At 41.8% G+C, this 20,754-nt stretch overlaps 1 protein-coding gene across 1 annotated transcript in view; it reads right to left on the reverse strand.

The window, feature by feature from the left end:
- Nucleotides 1-684: 684 nt before the first annotated feature.
- The window catches only part of TECPR2 (tectonin beta-propeller repeat containing 2), a 64,474-nt gene continuing 44,404 nt past the window's right edge, over nucleotides 685-20,754 (reverse strand). Inside the window, exons 18-20 of the mRNA XM_054971131.1 lie at nucleotides 7,956-8,097; nucleotides 6,294-6,443; nucleotides 685-2,933 (exon numbers count right to left, since the gene is read on the reverse strand). Of these exons, the coding sequence (XP_054827106.1) occupies nucleotides 2,776-2,933; nucleotides 6,294-6,443; nucleotides 7,956-8,097 (450 nt within the window). The 3' untranslated portion in view covers nucleotides 685-2,775. The remainder of the gene's footprint in view (nucleotides 2,934-6,293; nucleotides 6,444-7,955; nucleotides 8,098-20,754) is intronic.

Raw genomic sequence — 20,754 nt, forward strand, 5'->3', positions numbered from 1 at the left:
GTGTGAATCAGGCCTCAGTTTGCAACAGGTGCCAGAGGTCTATTAAGCTTCACCATCATCAGCCAAACGGAGTACATCCTAGAACATGTCCTACTTCTCCACGAGGGGACATGTGACTTCAAAACCATGAGAAAAGGAACTTATTTATAGCTTTTTTTCCCCTCCCAAGATGAATGATTTTTCACTGTAATTTCAAATGTATCACTGTAGCAATGTGGGCTCTGGAAATGTTATTGTTTAATAAAACCTAAAAAACTGGTCATAGAGCCAGAGGAGTTAGCCGTGTTAGTCTGTAGTAGCAAAATAGAAAAGAGTCCAGTAGCACCTTTAAGACTAACCAAGTTTATTGTAGCATAAGCTTTCGAGAATCACAGTTCTCTTCGTCAGATGCAAGTTCTCTTCTGCATCTGATGAAGAGAACTTTGATTCTCGAAAGCTTATGCTACAGTAAACTTGGTTAGTCTTAAAGGTGCTACTGGACTCTTTTCTATTTTGCTAAAAACTGGGATTCTCCAGATTTTGGTAAGGGAGCCCTCAGTCCACACAAAGACAGCTGCCAATCTGTATTGGGGTGGTTGGGGATGTCCTTCCTTAATCATTTCCTTTAACTACAGTGGGAGTCCTTATGGCACACATTCTGCCTCATTTAGAAATGTTATTTAAATTAAACATTCACACTGCAGATTCTTTTTAAGAAAAAGGCTAGTTTATTGCACTTGTCTGAAAGCACAAAAGAAACACAACTGTACAGAAATGAAGCTAAGGATGGAAAACATTTCCGATTGTTAGATGAGACTATACAAAAAGTCCCATGGGTTTAGAAGGGCTGTCAACATCAGTTAATATTCATCAAGAAAGCAAGGTCAATTTACTGTACGGAATATGAACATCTAGCAAGCTCAAGCCATGACCAAGAGGGTTCCCCCCCTGAAGTGTAATACCCATAAAATGTTATTTTTCAGTACTGGAGGTGAACATCTGGTTCTTGGCCAGGTGGCATGTAACTGTTCGCCCCTATTCTTTTAAAGTCCTCAACGTCTGAACCCTCCTTTAAAGATCCACTTCCCCCAGGGCTCCTCAAAATAGCCTACCCATTTGAACCAAGTAAACGTCAGTAGTGCCTCTTACAACCCAGTGATGGACTAAAAAAAGAAACTCTTTGAGACCGATTCCTTATATAGAGGAGGAAGAGATCAAGCAAAACATTTCAGCTCTCAATGGGAAGCAAATATGACCTCCAAGTCACACCGCTGAAAGGGTAGATTGAGAAACCGAGTGTTAATTATGCAAGTCCTGCTTCAAAAACATATGCAGAGCCACAAAGGTAATTCTCGATACCTGGAGGACCTGTGGATCCGGCTCTGCTCGTTTCTTTCCGCAAGGAGGAAAACACTTGCCCTGTTTACTTTGCACTGACAGCCAGACTAAATGGGATGCGGGAAATCTTTTCCTTTGCAAACCCCACCATCTGCTCTGAAGGATCAGGGTAGTGAGGGGAGGGGGCGCCAACCCTTTCCCTCCCCCATGGTGGTTCTCGCATGTAAATTCCACCCCAAGCAGTAAGTAACAAGGGTGGGAGAAGAAACAAAGGTACAACGTTGGTACCATTGCATGTTCTCAAGCTTCTTCCCCCACCCCACTGGAAGTGGCTCATTTGCAGATTCTTCAGTTGTTTAGACATTCTAAGAGATATTTATGTTTTTCAATTAGCTATTTTAGAAACAAAAACCAAATGCCACCAGCCTTTCTGCCTAAGCCACTGAACAAATTCTTTTGACCTTCAGTTTTGTTATTAAGAAAATTAGCTTTCACAAACTGTAAGCTGCCCTAATTAATAAACCAACAAGTTATGCACTTCTGCTGTAAACATCTCAGATAAGGTACGACATTACAAGATTTAGCTAATGTAGCTAAAATCCACCGTTGTGAAGACATATTGTGACTATTACCACAGACTTTTCTCTGAGATAAATATATTTCTTTATGCCACTTTCTCGTTTTTCTTAATTATCATTTACAATAAAGAAAGTTCAAAGTCTACTCTAGTTAGAGGCACGATTCAGTTGGGCCAAGGGATTAATGCAACCCACAGAGGCACTCTTGTTTTAAAAATCTAACTCACAACAGTCAGGTTAGTCCACTCTTGGACACCTGCTGAAGAAAAGTCAGTAAGGGACAACCAATGTCCAAGTTCTTAGGCAGTGTTAAAATTAAGGTTTTTAACCCACATCACAACAAGCCAAAATTCCTTGGGATGGTGGAAGTTATACAGAACACACTTCTGAAAAGATCTTCAGCTTAACACCGAACTATATCATCAGCCGAATGTAGTCTGCGTCCCATCTGTGCCCATGTTCTTCTACTTGGAGTTTTAAGTACAAGAAGAAACAAAAAAAAAACCCTTTTCAGCTGTTGGGAAAATTTAATGTGACAGAGGAGCCCTTCCTATCATAATACACATACAATTGTGCATGCTATAGCAAAACAGATTTGCAGTTAATGAGGTTAATTGATGTTATATTTCAAAATAGAACGGCTACAATAAGACAAGTCAACAACTTTTTAAGCCACATTGCCCATCTCGCCTGAGAGATATTGAAATAAGACACCTCACTACACAATTTTTGGACTGGTCAGTTTTCTTTTCCTTTTTTAATACCAAAGTGCGAATATCACTGAAATGTGTGTGGCTTTAAAAGCCTGACGTTCCGGCATGTAACAGGATTTCCGAGTGTGTTTCCTTGCTCGTTTACCCCTCTGCATCTTCTGACAGCCTCATATGACTTCCCATTCGTCTTCGAAATCGTCAGAGTGAAACAGGAGAGAAGCATTGCCATGTTTCTGCAAGGAGTGAGAGTGGTAGAAGGTCTTTGTGAGACGCTGAAGGAGGTGTCCTGAGGCACCGATTGCCCACAGTTCATCTAGAGGAGTAGCTAAGAGGAGGAAAGACAAGAAGTTACCAGATACCTTCAGAATACTGGCTATTAACAAAAAGATGGATTGAGGGGTCTGACTCTCCTTTTCAGCAATAGCAGTCACTTTCCAGCACAACTCCTAAACTAAATTGTTCTTATCCCACTCAAAGAGCAGTTTGGGTGGAATTCGGTTGCCAATGGTGGTCGTGATGGGAGAGTGCCGTTAAGTCATAGTTGACTTATAGTGACCCCTGCTGGGGTTTTCCAGGCAACAGAGGTCATTTGCCATTGCCTGGCCTCTGCACAGTGACCCTGGTCTCCCATCCAATTACTAACCAAGGCCAACCCTGCTTAGCTTCCAAGATTGGGCTTGCCCGGGCTATCCAGGACAGGGCATGGTTGCTACTATCACTTGGATATATATTCTGGCTCCTCTACCTGCACTTGTGTTATTTAGACATTTATACACTGCTTTTCTCTCCAAAGTAATCCCTAAGATGGCGGTCCTCACCCTTAACATCCAACCCTGAGGATAGTACACAGGGGGGAAGGAAGGGAAGGGAAACATTCAAGTTGGATTGATTCACCGGGGGGGGGGCGGCGGCGCAGGATAACAGTCATTTTATCCCCACAACCATCCACCTGTGAGATAGAGAGGGAACGACTGGCCCAAGGTCATCCAGTGAGCTGCCAGAATGGGGAACTGTATCCTGGGTTTTCCAGGTCCTAGTCCAACACTCATAGATCCAGTGGAGTTAGCCGTGTTAGTCTGTAGTAGCAGAATCAAAAAGAGTCCAGTAGCACCTTTAAGACTAACCAACTTTATTGTAGCATAAGCTTTCGAGAATCACAGTTCTCTTTGTCAGATGCATCTGAGAAGAGAACTGTCAGATGCATCTGACGAAGAGAACTGTGATTCCCGAAAGCTTATGCTACAATAAAGTTGGTTAGTCTTAAAGGTGCTACTGGACTCTTTTTGATAGTCCAACTCTGTAACTACTAACACCACCTGAATTAATCCTAATGAATCAACACATTCGCTTTGAATGATGGGTCCCAACCCACTTCTTCTGCCCTGGTCCTGATTTTTCTGCATTTTCTTATAAGCAATGACAGGTAGTAAAAACTTCACGGATTTTTAAAATTACAAGATGACAGCATTATTCAGTCAGAATATTTGAATATTCAAGATACCTTATTACATTTATTAAGGTCTTTAACCATATTAGACAACTTATAATTAGGTTTTTGCAGTTTTACATGGACTTTTGATCATGGGTCTTCAGACTTGTCAATCCCGAGGCACTTGTGGAATTCTGAGTTGGAGCCACACAAAATGGCCGGTGTGGGAGGTGGGACAAATGACAAAATGGTTGCCAAGTAGGGTAATTACAAAATGCGGGCAGGTTTCAAGCCAAGCATCCTCAACTATTTATGACACAGGTGCTGCTTACAGATCTAAAGGGTGAAGCCCCCTTTGGTCTCTTCGAGACCTTCCTGCTCCAGTGAGGAAGAGGAAAGCCAGGACTGGCTCTTTGCTTTGGAGCAGAAGTATTTTGGGCAGACAACCAAACCAGCACAAGGAATCACAATGGTTGGTACCACCACACTGCTTGCGGGGAGAACAGGATAGAAGTTAAATAAATCAATCAATCTTTTGATGTTCGCCCACCGAATCCAGGGATGCAGCTGCCTCAGCTCCCATTAAGTTTTTGGCTGTGGCCTGCTGGAATGGGAAAGGACTTGGAGGTTCATCTGGTCCAGCGCTTTTTTTCTGGGAAAAGAGGTTGTGGAACTCAAGACCGCACAATGGCATCACTTTGGGTCAGCTGGAACAAGGGGGAGTTTTTTAAAGTTTGAATTGCCCTTGGTGAAAATGGTCACATGGCCGGTGGCCCCGCCCCCTGATCTCCAGACGGAGGGGAGTTTAGATTGCCCTCCGCACCACTGGAGCGGCACGGAGGGCAATCTAAACTCCCCTCTGTCTGAAGATCAGGGGGCAGGGCCACCAGCCATGTGACCATTTTTAAGAGGTGCCGGAACTCCATTCCACCATGTTCCCACTGAAAAAAAGCCCTGATCTTGTCTAAGTAACCCAATCTGCTCCACATCTATGCCATTTTTAAAAGAGCTCCTTTAAACCCTCTCCCATTTCTTAATTCACTGGTTTCAAAAACAAGGGAAATATTCTACTAATGTTTCCCACTCACTTACTCACAGGCAGCATTTTTCAACCGTAGCCATGTACAAATATGCTAGCAGCAACAGATTGTGGTAGGGAAAAAATGCCGTCATTTCTCATCAAACACTGATCTAATCCAACACTCCTCCAATAAAGAATATTTACCCAGGACTTCAAGCTATTCAGATTTTCCCAAATCCACTTTTACCTCTTCTCTATTGCCTTCCTTGCAAATTAAAGCCAAAGCATGTTTATAACAAGCAAAACCAGGAGAAATGTGTAACCTGTATTTATTAAACACCACACACTATCCACGAAGTACACTTTCGAAATCGTTTGCCTCAAGGGAACTGCTCCCAATGATGAACCTCTGTAGACTTCGATGACACAACAAAAAGGTGGGCAAGGGACTGGCACAGTTTGCTAATGTACAGAAAAAGGCCCAAGGTGCAAGATGTAATTTTGCTGCTTGAAGCCCTGCAGGTCTGGACCTGTTACTGGCCTGGATGGGAAACATAGGCTTGGAGCTCCTCCAGCAATTAAGCATATGTAGCCGTGTGTGTTGGGCTAGGATCTGGGACACCCAGGTTCGAATCTCTGCTTTGCCATGGAAGCTTGCTGGGTGATCTCGGGCAAGTCACATACTCTCAGCCTAACCCACCTCCCAGGGTGGTTGTTGTGCAGCTTAGAGGAGAGGAGAAAATGCTGTAAGCTGCTTTGGGTTCCCATTGGGAAGAAAAGCATAGTATAAACAAAGTAAATAAAATACATATGTAGGCTAATGTAAATGCAAGAAAATTGCCAAGATAAAACAATTTTTTTCCATGTTTACTCATATCCCTGGTTCCTTCCCCTACCAACTTCGGAAACAGTATGTGGAAGCCCCATCTGTCACATTTTTATCACAAACTTCTTCCAAGGAGCTCAGGCAAATGAGGTAGGTTAAGGCTGAGAAAGGGCAACTGACCCACGGTCACCTATTGAGCTTCAGGGCTGAGTGGAAATTTGAACCCAGGTCTTCCAAGCCTGACACTCCAACTATTACACACACACTGTTCATCACATTTCCATTTTTACAGTCTCCAGAAAAGGAGCTCCCACAGTCATTATCTGGCCTTTTAGGGGGGGAAAGGCTTACAAAACTTGCCTTGTATAAGTCCCATAAGGCTAGCGGGCATGTCAAAGAACCCACTTACCTGTCAAACAAGAAACATTCCCTGGAATTTTCTTCCAATAGTCTCCTGCAGGGTTTTTATCTGTGATGCCGTACCGCCGTGCCACATCCCCATTTGGGCAGCGGGCCCAAACCGTTCTTGTACTTATTGCCAACTGACAGGCCTGAAGTCCTAAACCCAAAGACAAAAGAAAGAAATGGTTGCCCCAAATACTGAGAAATTGATACACACATGGTATGCATTTTCCTTCATCTGAAATTTCATGCAGCAAAATGACAAATTAAAATATTTTAACAGGATGAATAAAAACAGCAGCACATATGTATGAACATTAGTGCTAAATATGCTAGTTAAAATTTTATTTAAAATACTTCCAGTGCAATCCTACACAGATTCATTCTCTTCTAAGACCACTGAAAACTGAGGGCGTAGAAGGGTGCAACTCTGTTTAGGATTGCATTGACAATCACTTGTTCAAAAATGAATGATCAAAGTGGCTTACAATACAACAAAACATAAAAACGCTTTATAAAAAACACTCAAATTAGTAACATCAATCAAATCAGCAAGATAAAACATCAGCATAAAAACTAGCATAAAGAAACATCAGCAAGAACAATCAAACAACAAAAGATGTGGATCAAATCAAACTACACAATTAACAAAACATTTGGGGAAATAAAAAGCGTTTCACCTGGCACCTAACACATTAAGATTGACTGCAGTTGGTACCTCTGAGAAGGCCCACCCACCTTACTTCAGAAGGTAGAGGAACACACAGCAGGCCTCAGGTGCCAATCTTAACCGGCAAGCATGTTTGCACAGAATAGGCTGGTCTTTCCAATATCCTGGTACTTGGCCTTTCTGAGCTTTATAGATAAAAACCAGCCCTTTGAAACAGCATGTTTAAACTATACTCTTGTGCACACTTATGTGGGAGTAAACCCATCAAATAAAGTGCAGTTCGTTTGAGAAATTACATGGTTAATAACATTAGCTTCCTATTCCTTATGAGCTAGATCAAGATGAATAGCCATGTTTGTCTGTAGCAGTAGAAAAAAGCAAGAGTCCAGTAGCACCTATAAGACTAACAAAATTTGTGACAGGTATCTGAAAGAAATGAGCTGTGACTCAGGAAAGTTCATACCCTACCATAAATGCTGTTAATCTTATAGATGCTACTGGACTCTTGGTCTTTTCTACTATTCCTTATGAGCTTTTCTATGTATCACTTAGATATTTCATGTGCGCCACTCTGACTGCTTCAGACATTTTATATACTATGCAAAATTCATATGGCCTCTCTTTGTAAGGGAGTAGCACTTTTGCTACTTCAAACAATTGACCTTAAGAAAAATCTAAAAGTCAGATTACAGGTAAAGGATCTCCGGGACAGTGGGGAGGGAAGAGACCCAATAAACAGTGAGTGAGCCCATTTCATGACCTGGAAAGGCCATGGGGAAACACAAGGAAGGAGAGGGCAAATCTGAGAACCCAAATGGGTCTGATCAGGGAGAAAGACCGCCTATCCCATTTCTCCCATCACTTCTCAAATGTCTTAGGCCATCCCGACACAGGAGAAAGACGCGTATTTAAAAAGAGACAAAGAATTCACCAATTAATACAGACCAAGAAGGGACGGTGTTTCAACAGCCACCAAGAACATCAGTTAAGCATTCTCACCTGGAACATGCTCCCAATCAGTGCCCACGGGCATCTCCTCAGTAATCCCAATACGGACATGAACGTTCCATTTGGTATCGATGGCCCACAAGCTCTGGTCATTGGGACTTGAGAAGACACTGATTAAGTTGACTCCAACTGGCTAGAAGAGTTAAACACAAAAGTTGAATCCTTAACTGAACATTCCACATCGTTAAGGGTCATCTTTGAGTGGGAAAAGAGATGACAATAAAAAAGAGAATACTTGGCAACTGACAGAAAGTTTTGAACACACACAACCATTTGATGCAGAGAAGTTAGCCGTGTTAGTCTGTGGTAGCAAAATCAAAAAGAGTCCAGTAGCACCTTTAAGACTAACCAATTTTATTTTAGCATAAGCTTTCGAGAATCAAGTTCTCTTCGTCAGATGTATCAGGCATCTGACGAAGAGAACTTGATTCTCGAAAGCTTATGCTAAAATAAAATTGGTTAGTCTTAAAGGTGCTACTGGACTCTTTTTGATTTTACAACCATTTGAAGATCCATCATTCCATTCTGTCAATTCTCAGAAGGCACCCCCCTCCCAATTTCTAACATATGGGCCCAATTCCGTTTCCCTTTCAAACCCATTTCTAATTAGAGTTCAGAATCCTTTCAATCATGACAGCCACAAGTAAATCTGCCATTCAAAGAGAAAGATGGCAAACAGACAGGAGTCTGGGCTTAGATGAGTGTCTTTCAACCAGGATTCTGTGGAACCTTAGCATTCTCATGACATTGTCAGGGGTTCTGAGAGAAATATGTTTTTTAAAATGCCATTAAAAACTCCAGATATTTATTAGAGTATCATGGTTATTAAGGCTGTGTAAGCTGATATCTATTTATCTAAGCACTTAAATTTTCTTGACAATTTAGCAGGACTTGAATTGTACTACCCACCATCAACTTTTCCTGGCCTGTAAATGCTACGTTTTCGTAAGTAGGGGAACCTCAGGATTTGAAAAAGTAGTTTATGGGTTCCTCCATGAAAAAAAGGTTGGGAAACACTAGCCTAGACAGATGAGATCCCTAATTCAATCTTCCTAGATATAATAAGGCTGAGGTTAACAGATGTCCAGGGTTCCCAGACTTAACCCTGCTACCCCTGTCTGGTTTTGCCAAACTGACCTTCCCCTTTACACTCTTCTTCGCTCTAGGAAAGAAAAAAAGACAGGAAAAAAGAGAGTTCCAGTCTTTTTTCCTTTCAAGGTTAGTTTGGAAGGAAGGAACAATCAAGTGACTGGCAAACCAATGCAGAGGTGAAAGGGTCAAATGCTCCCCAAACACACCATATCCCAACTCAGGCCCCTGATCTATCTGCTATTTAACTTTCAAAGTAACTGGGGAGATCTGGTGATAGTTATCCCAAGATTTTGTCTAGTTAGACTCCAAGAGATAGTAGTTTTCTCCGTTGTAGAAATCCTACCTCCCACCCATGCAGAAGCTGCATATGGCAGGAGACGAACCGCATTTTTTTCATTATTTATAGTCTCTTAAGTTTCCTATTATCTTTTAATTTAATATCTGATAATAAGCGTATGTTTGTGTATGACGCATGTGTCTATTTCATACAATTGCACTTTCCTATGCAGCATTCTTCTCTGTCAGTTCTTTGACCCGTCACTACTAAAATAGCACAATGTTGCAACTATACAAGTTCAGCTCTCGAGTAAAACGAAATTCCCTACCAGAATATCCTAATTATGGACAACTCTGCTCATATTCGATAAATAAGCCTTCCATTGCTAGAAGACAGAATGCTGGATAGAGAATTAGTAGCCAAAAAACCTTGGTCTCGGGGACGCTTAGAGGATGGATTCCGCTTCACAATCACAGCCTATCTGACTGCAGCATTTTCAGTTGGTGTTACTCTGCAATCTTACTGCATTTTTGTCCCACCCCTCTGAACCAAAGAAAACAGGCAATCAAAGCAGTTTTTGACGCTTGAAAAACCCAATACAGGTATCAGTTAAAATACTGGGCACAAAAAGAAGGCTGAAGGCAAGCAGTAACAGTTCTCAGGCGACGCTGATTCTGGGCACAACGGAAGGTGCGCCTGGCTGCAGTCTCCTCTTGATGGCAGTTGGGGAAAAGGTAGGTCTCTGCTAGAGCTATATCCAGGCATGCAGAAAGGATGCCTTGCTACTGCCTCCTTCCTTTGGCCTTGTTTATGGCACCTGGAAGCTGAAAAGAGAAGACCTCTCTCTAGAGGTGAGTGAGTGAGTCCAGGATTCTTTCCTCGTAATGTGTTGATTGGCTTACTCACTTGAACCACAGAATCATTTTATTAGATTGCTAGCGACCAACTGGTGGTCCTTGGCAGTGCAGTGTCTAGCTTAGAGGTTCCCAGCATGATGCCCATGGTGCCTGCTGACACCTTTCCTGGTACCCGTCAAATGGGTGGGGCTTTTGCCCAGCAGAACTTCTGACTGGCCACTGAAGTTCTGATTGGCTGTGCAGATTTTTAAAAAGATGCTTCAGCAGCAGCTGTCACTATAGCACAAGGATCTTCACTGTGTAACTGAAGATAAGCTTGTGTGCATGAAAGAAAATATTTTAAAACAGTATGGTTATTCTAAAAAGTATCCTGTTAAACAAAGCTTCTGCCTAAAATGTTGAAGGTACTATTACAGTTATGAGTAACCTTCACAAGGCATTCTGTGGTTGGCGCCACCTCTTATGTCAGCCGTTTTGTGGGTGACTCTTGCTCCTGTGGCAACCATTTTGTTGTTGCGTCCAACACCCTGTGTCAGAATTCCAAAGGCATCTGCAGGTTGAGAAAGGCTGGGGACCCCTAGTCTAGCCAATACTCTGATAGCAAATTTAAAAAGCGGACAAACTGCTGCGCTTTAGCAGCAGAGCATCTGTTCTCCAGGTTCAATCCATGCTATGTGCTGTTATTATTTTTTTTTAAAGGATCAGGTTGTAACTTATGCGATGGAACTGTACTGGAATCTCCAAAGAGCTACTGCCGGTCCAGTTAGAAAATAAGTACCTTGACAGACCAATGATCTAACTCAGTACACGGCTGCTTCATGCATTCACACACAACAAGGGGTTTGTCTTAGCACTGTTAATTTCACAGGGCACCTGCCACACCGGCAGCAGCATGAAGCTCTTTCTGAGCTCTAAAGCATGAATGGTCATATTGTAGGGTGGGGCTGGCACAAAAAGCAGCAGGTTTCTTTCAGTCCTGTGGCCCAATAGTTGTGTCCTTACCAAGGACTGCTTCTCTCCTCTTAAACAGTACGGAACGGGCTCATTGACGACACTGAGATGTAGATGCGCCTGCCTTGCACGAAACAGGGAAGAAGCGTCCAAGCCTCTAACCAGCAAATGCTTCTAAAATGCTTACAATCAAAGGAAACCTTTTGCGTGACAAACTGAGCCACTGCCTATAACTGCTAATGATATCTGCTCGAAAGATAGCGTGAATACTACAGCAAAAGAAACACCACTTCTCTGTACAAGTATAAACAGGCTCATCCCCTCCCCCCCACCCCATGTCTTATGTGGAAACACGCAGTCTCTTATCAGGTTCTAGCAGACTCACAAGTTGGCTTGATAGAGAACAAATCTCTCTCTGCACATAGGTAGTTCAGGAGGACTAATTCTCATATGAATTTCGCCTTTTTTTCTTCTTCACATTTTCCCTTTTCTTTGGGTAACTGTGCGCTTATATTGAATTGTGAAATCCCTCTAACTCTTGTGGTTGAAAGGGACGCCTTTTAAACAACAAATCAAAATGGAGGCGAAGAAAAGGCTTCTAGTCACCTAGAGTCTGAGGAGAAAGATGTCACATGTTTGCTAATAAACTGTTATTTTGGAAGAACCGAAAGGATCAGAGCATCTCCATAAGAACAACTGGTCAAGTTGGCTTTGTTGGTTTAAAAATTCTGCTTTGAAAATTATTATTAAACAACATGGCTTTATTAGTGAAGTCCATATTTGTTTTTGTTGAAGCCAGATGCTCCATCTGTTTTAAAAGGAAGCAGAAGATGCTATTTATGCTTTTATTACATTGGGCTGTATTCTTTCAAGAAACTTGGGTTATTCATACCAATTATTTTACATTAAATCAGCATCAAAGCCTGTCCTTAAGAAGAAGGGGCTAACATGGGTTGACCATATTAATATATAATAGGTCCTGCTCTGCTTCTCCCATCACCCAATTTTTCAACAATAAAGGAGTTTGTGGGTGTTTACGTTTGAAGACCTGCTTAGAGTTCAAAGAACCTGAACTATGGCATATGGGGGAAGTCAGAGTATATTTTCTGCCCTCTGCCCTCCATGCATCTGACGAAGAGAACTGTGATTCTTGAAAGCTTATGCTACAATAAAGTTGGTTAGTCTTAAAGGTGCTACTGGACTCTTTTTGATTTTGCTGCTACAGACTAACACGGCTAACTCCTCTGGATCTATATTTTCTGTGACATTCAGGCTATGAAAATGGACCCCTTAATTTTGGTGCCATCAGACTGAATGCCCTGAGGGGATGTAGTAATTTGTTCATTTTAAAGGACTTCAGTTAGATGATTTTTTCCACCACAGTTATACAGACTTTCTAATGATCCTTTTATTTGCAAAGCTGATCAACTACCAGCTGACAATTTTTAATGGAATAGAAAGTAATCTCAACAGAATGCGACTCCTTTCTTGGCAGGTGGGTGTGAGAGCGAGAGAGAGAGAGACAGAGATTTACTTCCCTTCTGCAGTTCCATATTTAATGAGTGGCAGATCAGAAAACAATCATTTCTCAATATGGCTTAGCTTTCAATACCGCGACAAGCCTAAGGGTTCTCGCATCATGATAGGACAGTTTTAATTAATCAAGGATCCAAGCACATTCGTCAGAATTAAAACATCTAGCTCAGAATGGCCCGGTTGCTGCAGCATCCCATTCTCAGGAGATATATTTTACCTGATCAAGATTCGAGTCCAGTCGCACCTTAAATTCCAACAAGGGTATAAACTTTCAAGATTAAAAACTCTGAAGGCATCCTGAAACAAGCAAGTGTCTCACGGTGTGGGAATTTGGGCGCAAAGTCACAAGTATCAAACATTTACTGAGTACAATAGTGTTAAAAATTCCACAGAGAGCCTTAATAATAAGGTCTCCATCTCTGGAGGTCTCAAGTAACCACCCTTTGGTGAAGCTATACCGGTTGGACTGTTAATTGAATTTGTGTGTATGTATATATATATATATATATATATATATATATATATATATATATATATATATATATATATATATATATATATATATATTTGTATGTAATTATTGGATATTTACATACAGTATTTATTGGATGATGTAGTTTAGCACTTTGGCACTTTGCACAATTTAAAAAAAAAAAAATTAATTCCTCTTTAGTGTACCCCCGAGGTTTTTCTTGTTCATTGGGTAGCTTTCCAAACTCGGAGGAGCCCTCTTTTTGCTTTGCTTAATAACAACAACAACAGATTTATATATACCACCCTTCAGGACAACATGCCTACTCAGAGCAGTTTATAAAGTATGTCATTGTTATCCCCACAACAAACAACCTGTGAGGTGGGTGCGGCTGAGAGAGCTCCTAGAAGCTGTGACTGACCCAAGGGCACCCAGCTGGCTTCAAGTGGAGAAGTGGGGAATCAAACCCGGTTCCCCAGATTAGAGTCTGGAAGGCCAAGTTATCAACAAATTACAGTGGCAATATAACAACAGCAAGTTGACTAGTTGCAGAGGGCTATATATACTCCTAGCACCCCTCCTAATAATATATTTAACAAGGTTAGAAAGTAAACAGAAGTGACTGAAAAAAGCCAAAACAAATTGGAAGGTCCTACAGAGAAAAGTTAGCCATTGGAGATTATGTGCATTAATACTGCAAGATGAGGCAGCAAAACAAATGCTATATTGGAAATGTCACTTGAGGAGAGAAAGTGCACACCGCACCCAAACACTGAACTCTATCCCACAATCTCATTTTACAAGCTTCATCCCTGAACTGTAAAACAGGCACCCAGAGGAAAAGTCAGCTGGGCAGGTTTGAGCACGTGATCAGCCAGACACGTGCATGTTCTCTGAAAAACATTCAGCTGAGCCACCATCTATTCTGGTGCAGGAGGGTTCTTTCCTATTGTTTCACAGACTTACACACCTGAGCAGGGCCTTCCGCAGGTGCTAATCTGCAAATGGGCAAAATCAACAACTGCCTGTACACATGCTCTCTCTGTTGCGGCCCCCAAATTTTGGAACAGGCTGTCTGATGAGGTCAGGAAAGCCTCCACTCTCCTGGCTTATTCAAGAGAGCTTTTCTATATAGGTAATATGGATGTACTTTTTCATTTTTATCGTGTCACGTTAATACTTGCGCTTTGCTTCAGTTCAGTGCTCAGATTTTTGGTCAGCTCCAAATCTCTAGCACAAAAATATGATTGCGTTGTTTACTGGATGTTCCAATCTTGCTGTTACTCTGTGTAATCCGCCCTGAGTCCTAGTGAGAAAGGCGGACTACGAATAACCTAAATAAATACATTTGCAACACAAACACTTTCCTTGACAAAAAGGCAGTCTAGGACGTTCACTGGCGTTCTGTTCATGGCACTCCATATTTTAGTCACCACAGACCCAAAGAACGGCTTGAAGCCCTTGACAGAGGTGTGAAACTAAGAAGATCTGGATCTGGCTAATTAGCTCAGCAGGAAGCTACTTGAAACCCCCCCACCTATGATTACTTTGAGCTGCTCTGCAGAAGGACAAGACAGACATGCAACACATTTTCCATTATAGGCTCCAGAAGTTAGAAAATAACCTTTATAAACATAGCTCTGCCTTGGTACAAGAGCTTGGACACCTGAACTTTCAGACTCTTTGTAGCCTTATCTTTCCATAGTTCTTCTATTCATTGATTTTTATAGTTTGTTCCACTGTTCCTCCAGAGGATTAAGTTGTAATACTTAGGATAAAAAAGGTGGTCTGGGAGCTAACAACCCTGCAAGGTAGGGTAGGCTGAAAGCAAGCAACCGGACCAAAATAGTAGAGTCAGTCTTGTGTCCAACCGGGGTTTTCCAGGACTAGGTACAACACAGGGTTTCAGAAGCAAAGGTTTGTGTTTTCACATCATCTGCTTAGGTTCCTGTTCTGGTAAAAAGTGAGGAGGTAGCACAGTAGGTGTTTATGGAATGTTTCATCATCATTATATTACAGAAAAAAACCAGCAGCAAGAAGGGGCAACGCTCAAGTCTTTTTTGGAATCTGCCACGTCGGCCTGCATGCTCCAGTTTAGTAAAGCAACCCTGCTAGATTTTGTTTCAAACCATTAAGGTCTGTTTATTCACAGGGGCTTTAGAATTCCTTACTGTCAGATAAAGATCATGAATTCCTGAGCTTTACCATCTGTTCTCTTTTCAGTTTCACTTATGTGAGTAAGCAAAAGTCTCTTCCCACCTCCGACACGAGCACACAAACGTAGGAAGATGCTGAAATGTAGGAAGCAATGAACACCATCTACCCCTTCTGCATAAACAAAGCAACACGCATATTACTAAACATTCTTGCTCCTCTTTCTCTCTCTCAAAACCACGACTGCCCCAAATTAGGCAGAGTTAAGGGAACAATCTCAGACTGTAGAATTTGGAGATACTTTTAAAGGGCCACAAAGTGTTAATTATTTTGTTCGCTATCACACAACTATGGAAAGAGCTGATTGGATTTCCAAGCTCTGGCATTAAAATGTTTAGTACCTGCTTAAAGCAACCTAACAAGTCCCTGAAAAATGAGTCTTAAATAACTGTTTCATGCATGCAATAGGTAGGTGTTCTCTCCTAGCAGTATTAATAATTATGAGTTTTCTAACCATGTCAGCACAGGAAGAAAAAAAGGAGAAAATCCCTGTAAGAAAAAATATTACTATAAATTTGAAATGCCTGTACTAGAGGGAAGCTCATTAGAGGCAAGATAAGGGAATCAGGGGTAATTATCAAGCAACCTAATTAAAAAGGAATCAGGAACTAAATATAATAGCCTCACTATAAAACACTTGAAGATAATGCTCCTCTGCTATCGCAGCCATAGATCACTTGAACTTCCAAGTAAAGAACATTTATTAAAGGGATTAATTCTATTCAGTGCTGTATCCAAAGAATGGGCATTGGTAAATCAGTAAATTATTTCAAAGTGCACATAGCTGAGTATTTTGTTAGAAGCAAATGTGGGAAGCAGCCATCGAAAGCCACACAAGATCTGCTTCATGTGATGAAGTGCAGAGTATTGTACCGAATAAACATGAGGATTTAAATTTCAGTTTCTCAAATGCCGGGGCACGAGAGATCGAATTTATAAGCAAACAGAAGAGTAACTCCCGTGAAAAAAGGGGACAGCTCGTTTTGTGTCTTTGAGAAGCACGAAATAGAAGAGGCAACATTCTCACAACCAGCTGTTCAGTACTTTAATAGCAACTGGACCAGTCATTTTGCTGACTGCTGGTTCACAGCCTAGCAAGTAGAGAAATGGGACAAAAAAAACAGGTGACCTGCTTTCAGGCAAGAGAAAGCAGACTAAAAGGAGAAGATGAAGGAAATACGCTTACCTGTATCAATGGTCTAATGTGTGATGAGTCGTAAGCTGGTTTTTAAACAATGCAGAACATTATTGAGGCTCAGATCTACCAGCAGATACAAGGTTTATAGTACAAGCCATCGTAAGAATGCTTTCTTGGGAATAAGCCCCACTAACTAGACCAGAGTACGATGCTGAGTTGGCCTACTTGGGATGCCATTGTTAAAAAGCTGGTGAAATCCAAGTCAAGGTTATCTCATTTTAAGCAGGAGGTTTTATGATCTCTGTCAATGCTGACCGGAGTGGTATTGCCCCAGAATTCTGGAGTGTTATGCAAGTGGCCCTATTGGAAAGAGAACAGAGTACTAGCTCACAGGCAAGTTTTATGACTCACGATGAGCCCTGAGACACGACAATTATTCAATCTGACTTGAGGTTTAGGCTGCTGTGGCCCCACTAGCGGCAGAAAGCAGTTCCGTGCCTCAAAGAATAGAAAGGAAGAGCTTTAACACTTTGCTTTCCCTTTTTCTTATTTTGTCTGCTGCTACGAACGCAACAAAATTCTGTGTCACGTTAATGAGGAACAGCCCGCAAACTTCTAATCGCACTGCACGGTCGACTACTAACATGTCTTTGTGCTAACATCTGCTGGCCAAAAGTTAGATTTGAACTGACTTTTTTTTTTTTTTTTTTGCAAAGGGCAGGGCAAAGTTCCTCTTTCAAATTCCCTTTGCTGAAATTCTCAGCTGTACTGAAATTCTCTCATCATATTACGTAACAGCGATTATTTTTCTCTGTAGGAAATAAAAACTCCACTTTGAATTCTGTGCTCTTTGAGAACAGCTTGTTAGGTCTGCGTTGTCGGGGGTTGGCAAGAGAATGAGAAAAAAAAGAAAGGGGAGGGGGGAAGCCTGGGGAACACAAATATTTCCAGCTTGAAAATGTGACTACCCAACAGGGAAGGGAAAGCCAGCTTGGTGCTTTAGGGGAAAGGGGACAATTAAAGCTGCAAATGAAATTAATTATAAAAGCTGGGCAATTCTCTCCTATTATATTTTCACATTCATGCATGTGACCTTCTTTCTATTTCCAGGGTCCTCACAGCATGATATAAGCCCTTTCTTGAGAGTGGTTGAGTATTTTCCGCAAACAATGCAAAACTGAATGATCAAAAAGGCTTTTTTACTTAGATATGAGGGCGGTATTGTAGGGAGAGGGTCTTGGATGTTTCGCTAATACGAGGGCGGTATTGTAGAGAGGGGGTCTCGGATGTTTTGCCAATGAGTTGGGAACTATGGGCTCCACCATTATGTTGCTTTACATATTATCTGTTGCTTTGAATATGTACTCGTATATACTGCTTGTGCTTCATGTTGTCTAATGTCAATCCTAGAATGTATTATGTTCTGTTTCAGCAATCCTTCAACCCTGTATTGGATCCTTGCTAATGCTCTGTAAACTTGTATTCATCTACCCTATGGCATTGTTTATGGAAATGTCCTTGACACTGTATGGAAATGCCTACCCTTGTCCTTGCTGATTATGCTGATCTCACACTATGTAATCCGCCTTGAGTCTCAGTGAGAAGGGCAGACTATAAATGACATAAATAAATAAAATAATATTTGAGGAGGGAAGCTTAAATTCCCTTTTCCACTCAAGAACCACCCATGTATTCACTGTTCCTGAAAGCATAATATGCTCACACGCTCTCCTCTTTCGAGTTAGGGCAAGTGGCAAAGACTGGGAATCCCTTCACAGATCCAACCTCCTGTTTTTCATGGTAGACACCCCCCCACAAACAAACAAACTTAGCCTCAACCCCTTCCTTATCAGCTTTGAAGTAGCTTTATTATTTGGAAAATATCATACTGACTAAAGGGAAAAAACTACGGTACTAAAAAGTACAGCCTCTTCTAATAGCCATAAGCCGCTGATGGCGTTTCACATGGGACATCCAATTTTTCACGATGTAAAGTATATAGTTTGGTGTAAGACCGGGGCACAGACTGATGTTTTCATCTGAGCCACCGTATGCCAAGAAGCCGCTCTTCTTCCCAGTTTCATGTATGCTTTTTTCTGATGCAAATTGCCAAAACCCCAGACAAGAAAGTGTCTAATAGACCCACCTAATGTGGCGTAAGCTTTCGTAAATCTGAGCCCACATCACCAGATACACTAAAGCTTACGATGAGGCAGGTTTGTTAACCGTTAGGGTGCCCCAGGCCTCTTCGATTACATGAAGCTTCGTAATTCGCCATCGTTACCTGCCAGAACTCCTCCTTCCATCCAACCAGAGACCCGTAAATCATTTTATATTTGTTTATTCAAAGCATTTATACTCTTCTCCACTCTACCAACATTTACACCTAAAGTGGCTTACAAAGCTTTAAAGAGGCTTAAAACAATTAATCACAATAAATACTAAAATAAAGATAGGAAACTGCAGCTGGAAGCCTAAACTGATATTCTGTCTCTCTCTCTCTCGCTCTCTGAGGGCAAGATGACACAAAGGTATCACCACTCCTCACTCCAGAGCTGCCTGCTGTGCTGCAACTTAAATCTCTTTAAGGACAGTTAAGGTTACTGCCCAGCACTGAGTCAGCTTAAAAAAGGACAATTGGATTCCCCTCTGCTGCCGTTACTCCCCCTAAGGAGCACAGCACGTGGCACCTGTCAGTCATCAGATAAACAGAGTGTAGTGAATGATGGTGTAAGAAAACAAATTATTGCAATTGTGCACAGAACGTACTCTCATATTTAGATACGGAGCAAGTGCCGGAGGGGCAGAGGACCAGTAGCACTGTTGGCAATGCTATGACTACAGAACAGGCTTTTAAAAAGTAGTGGCAGTTTTGGGATTTAGGCAAGTTGGGGGTGGGGGGTGGGGAATCTGCAGGCTTTGAGTGCAACATCTATCTGCCATTTTAATGCCTGTCATGATGGCTAGTAATGCTGATGCATCATTAGGACTTTATCTCACCATTTATACATTGCTTTGAATGCATTGACTTTACAGAAGGGAGGTGGTGAAATTCCCTAAGCAAGTAACAGAATTTTTGAGAGGTCTTGCTTCACATGAGGCATTACAATTTGTTTTGCAATGCTTCCTTGAAAACTTGTGCAGGTGTTGCGGGGTGGGGGCTGAACATGTCGTGCAGAACAGAGTCCTGAACACTCACGTCGACATTAGTTCCAGTTCCAGAAGGGTGTCAGGTCTGCTGCAGCCCAAAACAGGGTGCCTTGGAGCACCATAAGGACGAATGAATTTATCATGTTGTGAACTTTTGCGAGACACAGCACACTCGGTCAAACGCTTGATTTCATTCTGATGTACCAGTCTTCAAGCAATATATTATGCTGTGGGTTTTATAAATTTCCTGTTCCCCACCCCCTTGCCATGAAAGCAGGTATTAGCATTAAACAATTTGAAATATGGGGCTGGGCCCTAACTACTGCCATCACAGGTCTTTGCTGCATTCCCCTCTACCATCAGTCCCTTCTGATCCCTGGGAAGTAGATTCTCGGGGTCATGGGACTCACGTGGATTAACAGCCACACAGGGCAAACTGGGGGAGTATAGCAGAAATCAGTCAGTATAGATCTGTTGATGGAAGAGGTGGGAAGTGCAATTCTCCCTCATTTTCTCCTCTCCACGGAGGCCCCACTGAGACCTTTGTGGCTATCAATCCACTTGGGGTCTCCAGAATCTACCTTCCAGGGGCCACAATGGATTGAAGGAGCAGAGAAAAAGGTAGTAGATAAGATCCAAGCCACAGGATTAAGCCCCAAACACATGCATCAAATTTCATTTGGAAATCTTAATCTTCAAATTGAGCTGGTAATGTCACTTTGCTTGTTCAATAAACACATGTAAGAGTAAGAAGAGTTTCCAGACAGTTTCTGATTATGAAACTCTCCAGGTGCAAGATTTTTCTTAACAATGGGATTCTATTATAGCAATAAAGTGTATTTCTTTTTTTAAAAAATGGAGAGCAATGGAAAGTTTAGGTGAAAAAAGAACAACAGAAATATACAAGCGGGGGACCCTCGAGACTCCCACTGTCACCTTCCCTCGCCAGGCCAGGGAGGCCACTCCATCCATGCCACACTTCGCGTGGGAAAGAACTGCTCCCATGAAAGGAGAACGAGCGCTTCCTTAATAGGGTGATCATGTCCTCCACCACAATAAATGTTTTCTTTTCTTTTTTCTTTTGGAAGACTTTTGTACAAACT

The sequence above is a fragment of the Eublepharis macularius genome, chromosome 2 (genome assembly GCF_028583425.1).
Source record: "Eublepharis macularius isolate TG4126 chromosome 2, MPM_Emac_v1.0, whole genome shotgun sequence".
In the NCBI taxonomy this organism is placed as follows: Eukaryota; Metazoa; Chordata; class Lepidosauria; order Squamata; family Eublepharidae; genus Eublepharis; species Eublepharis macularius.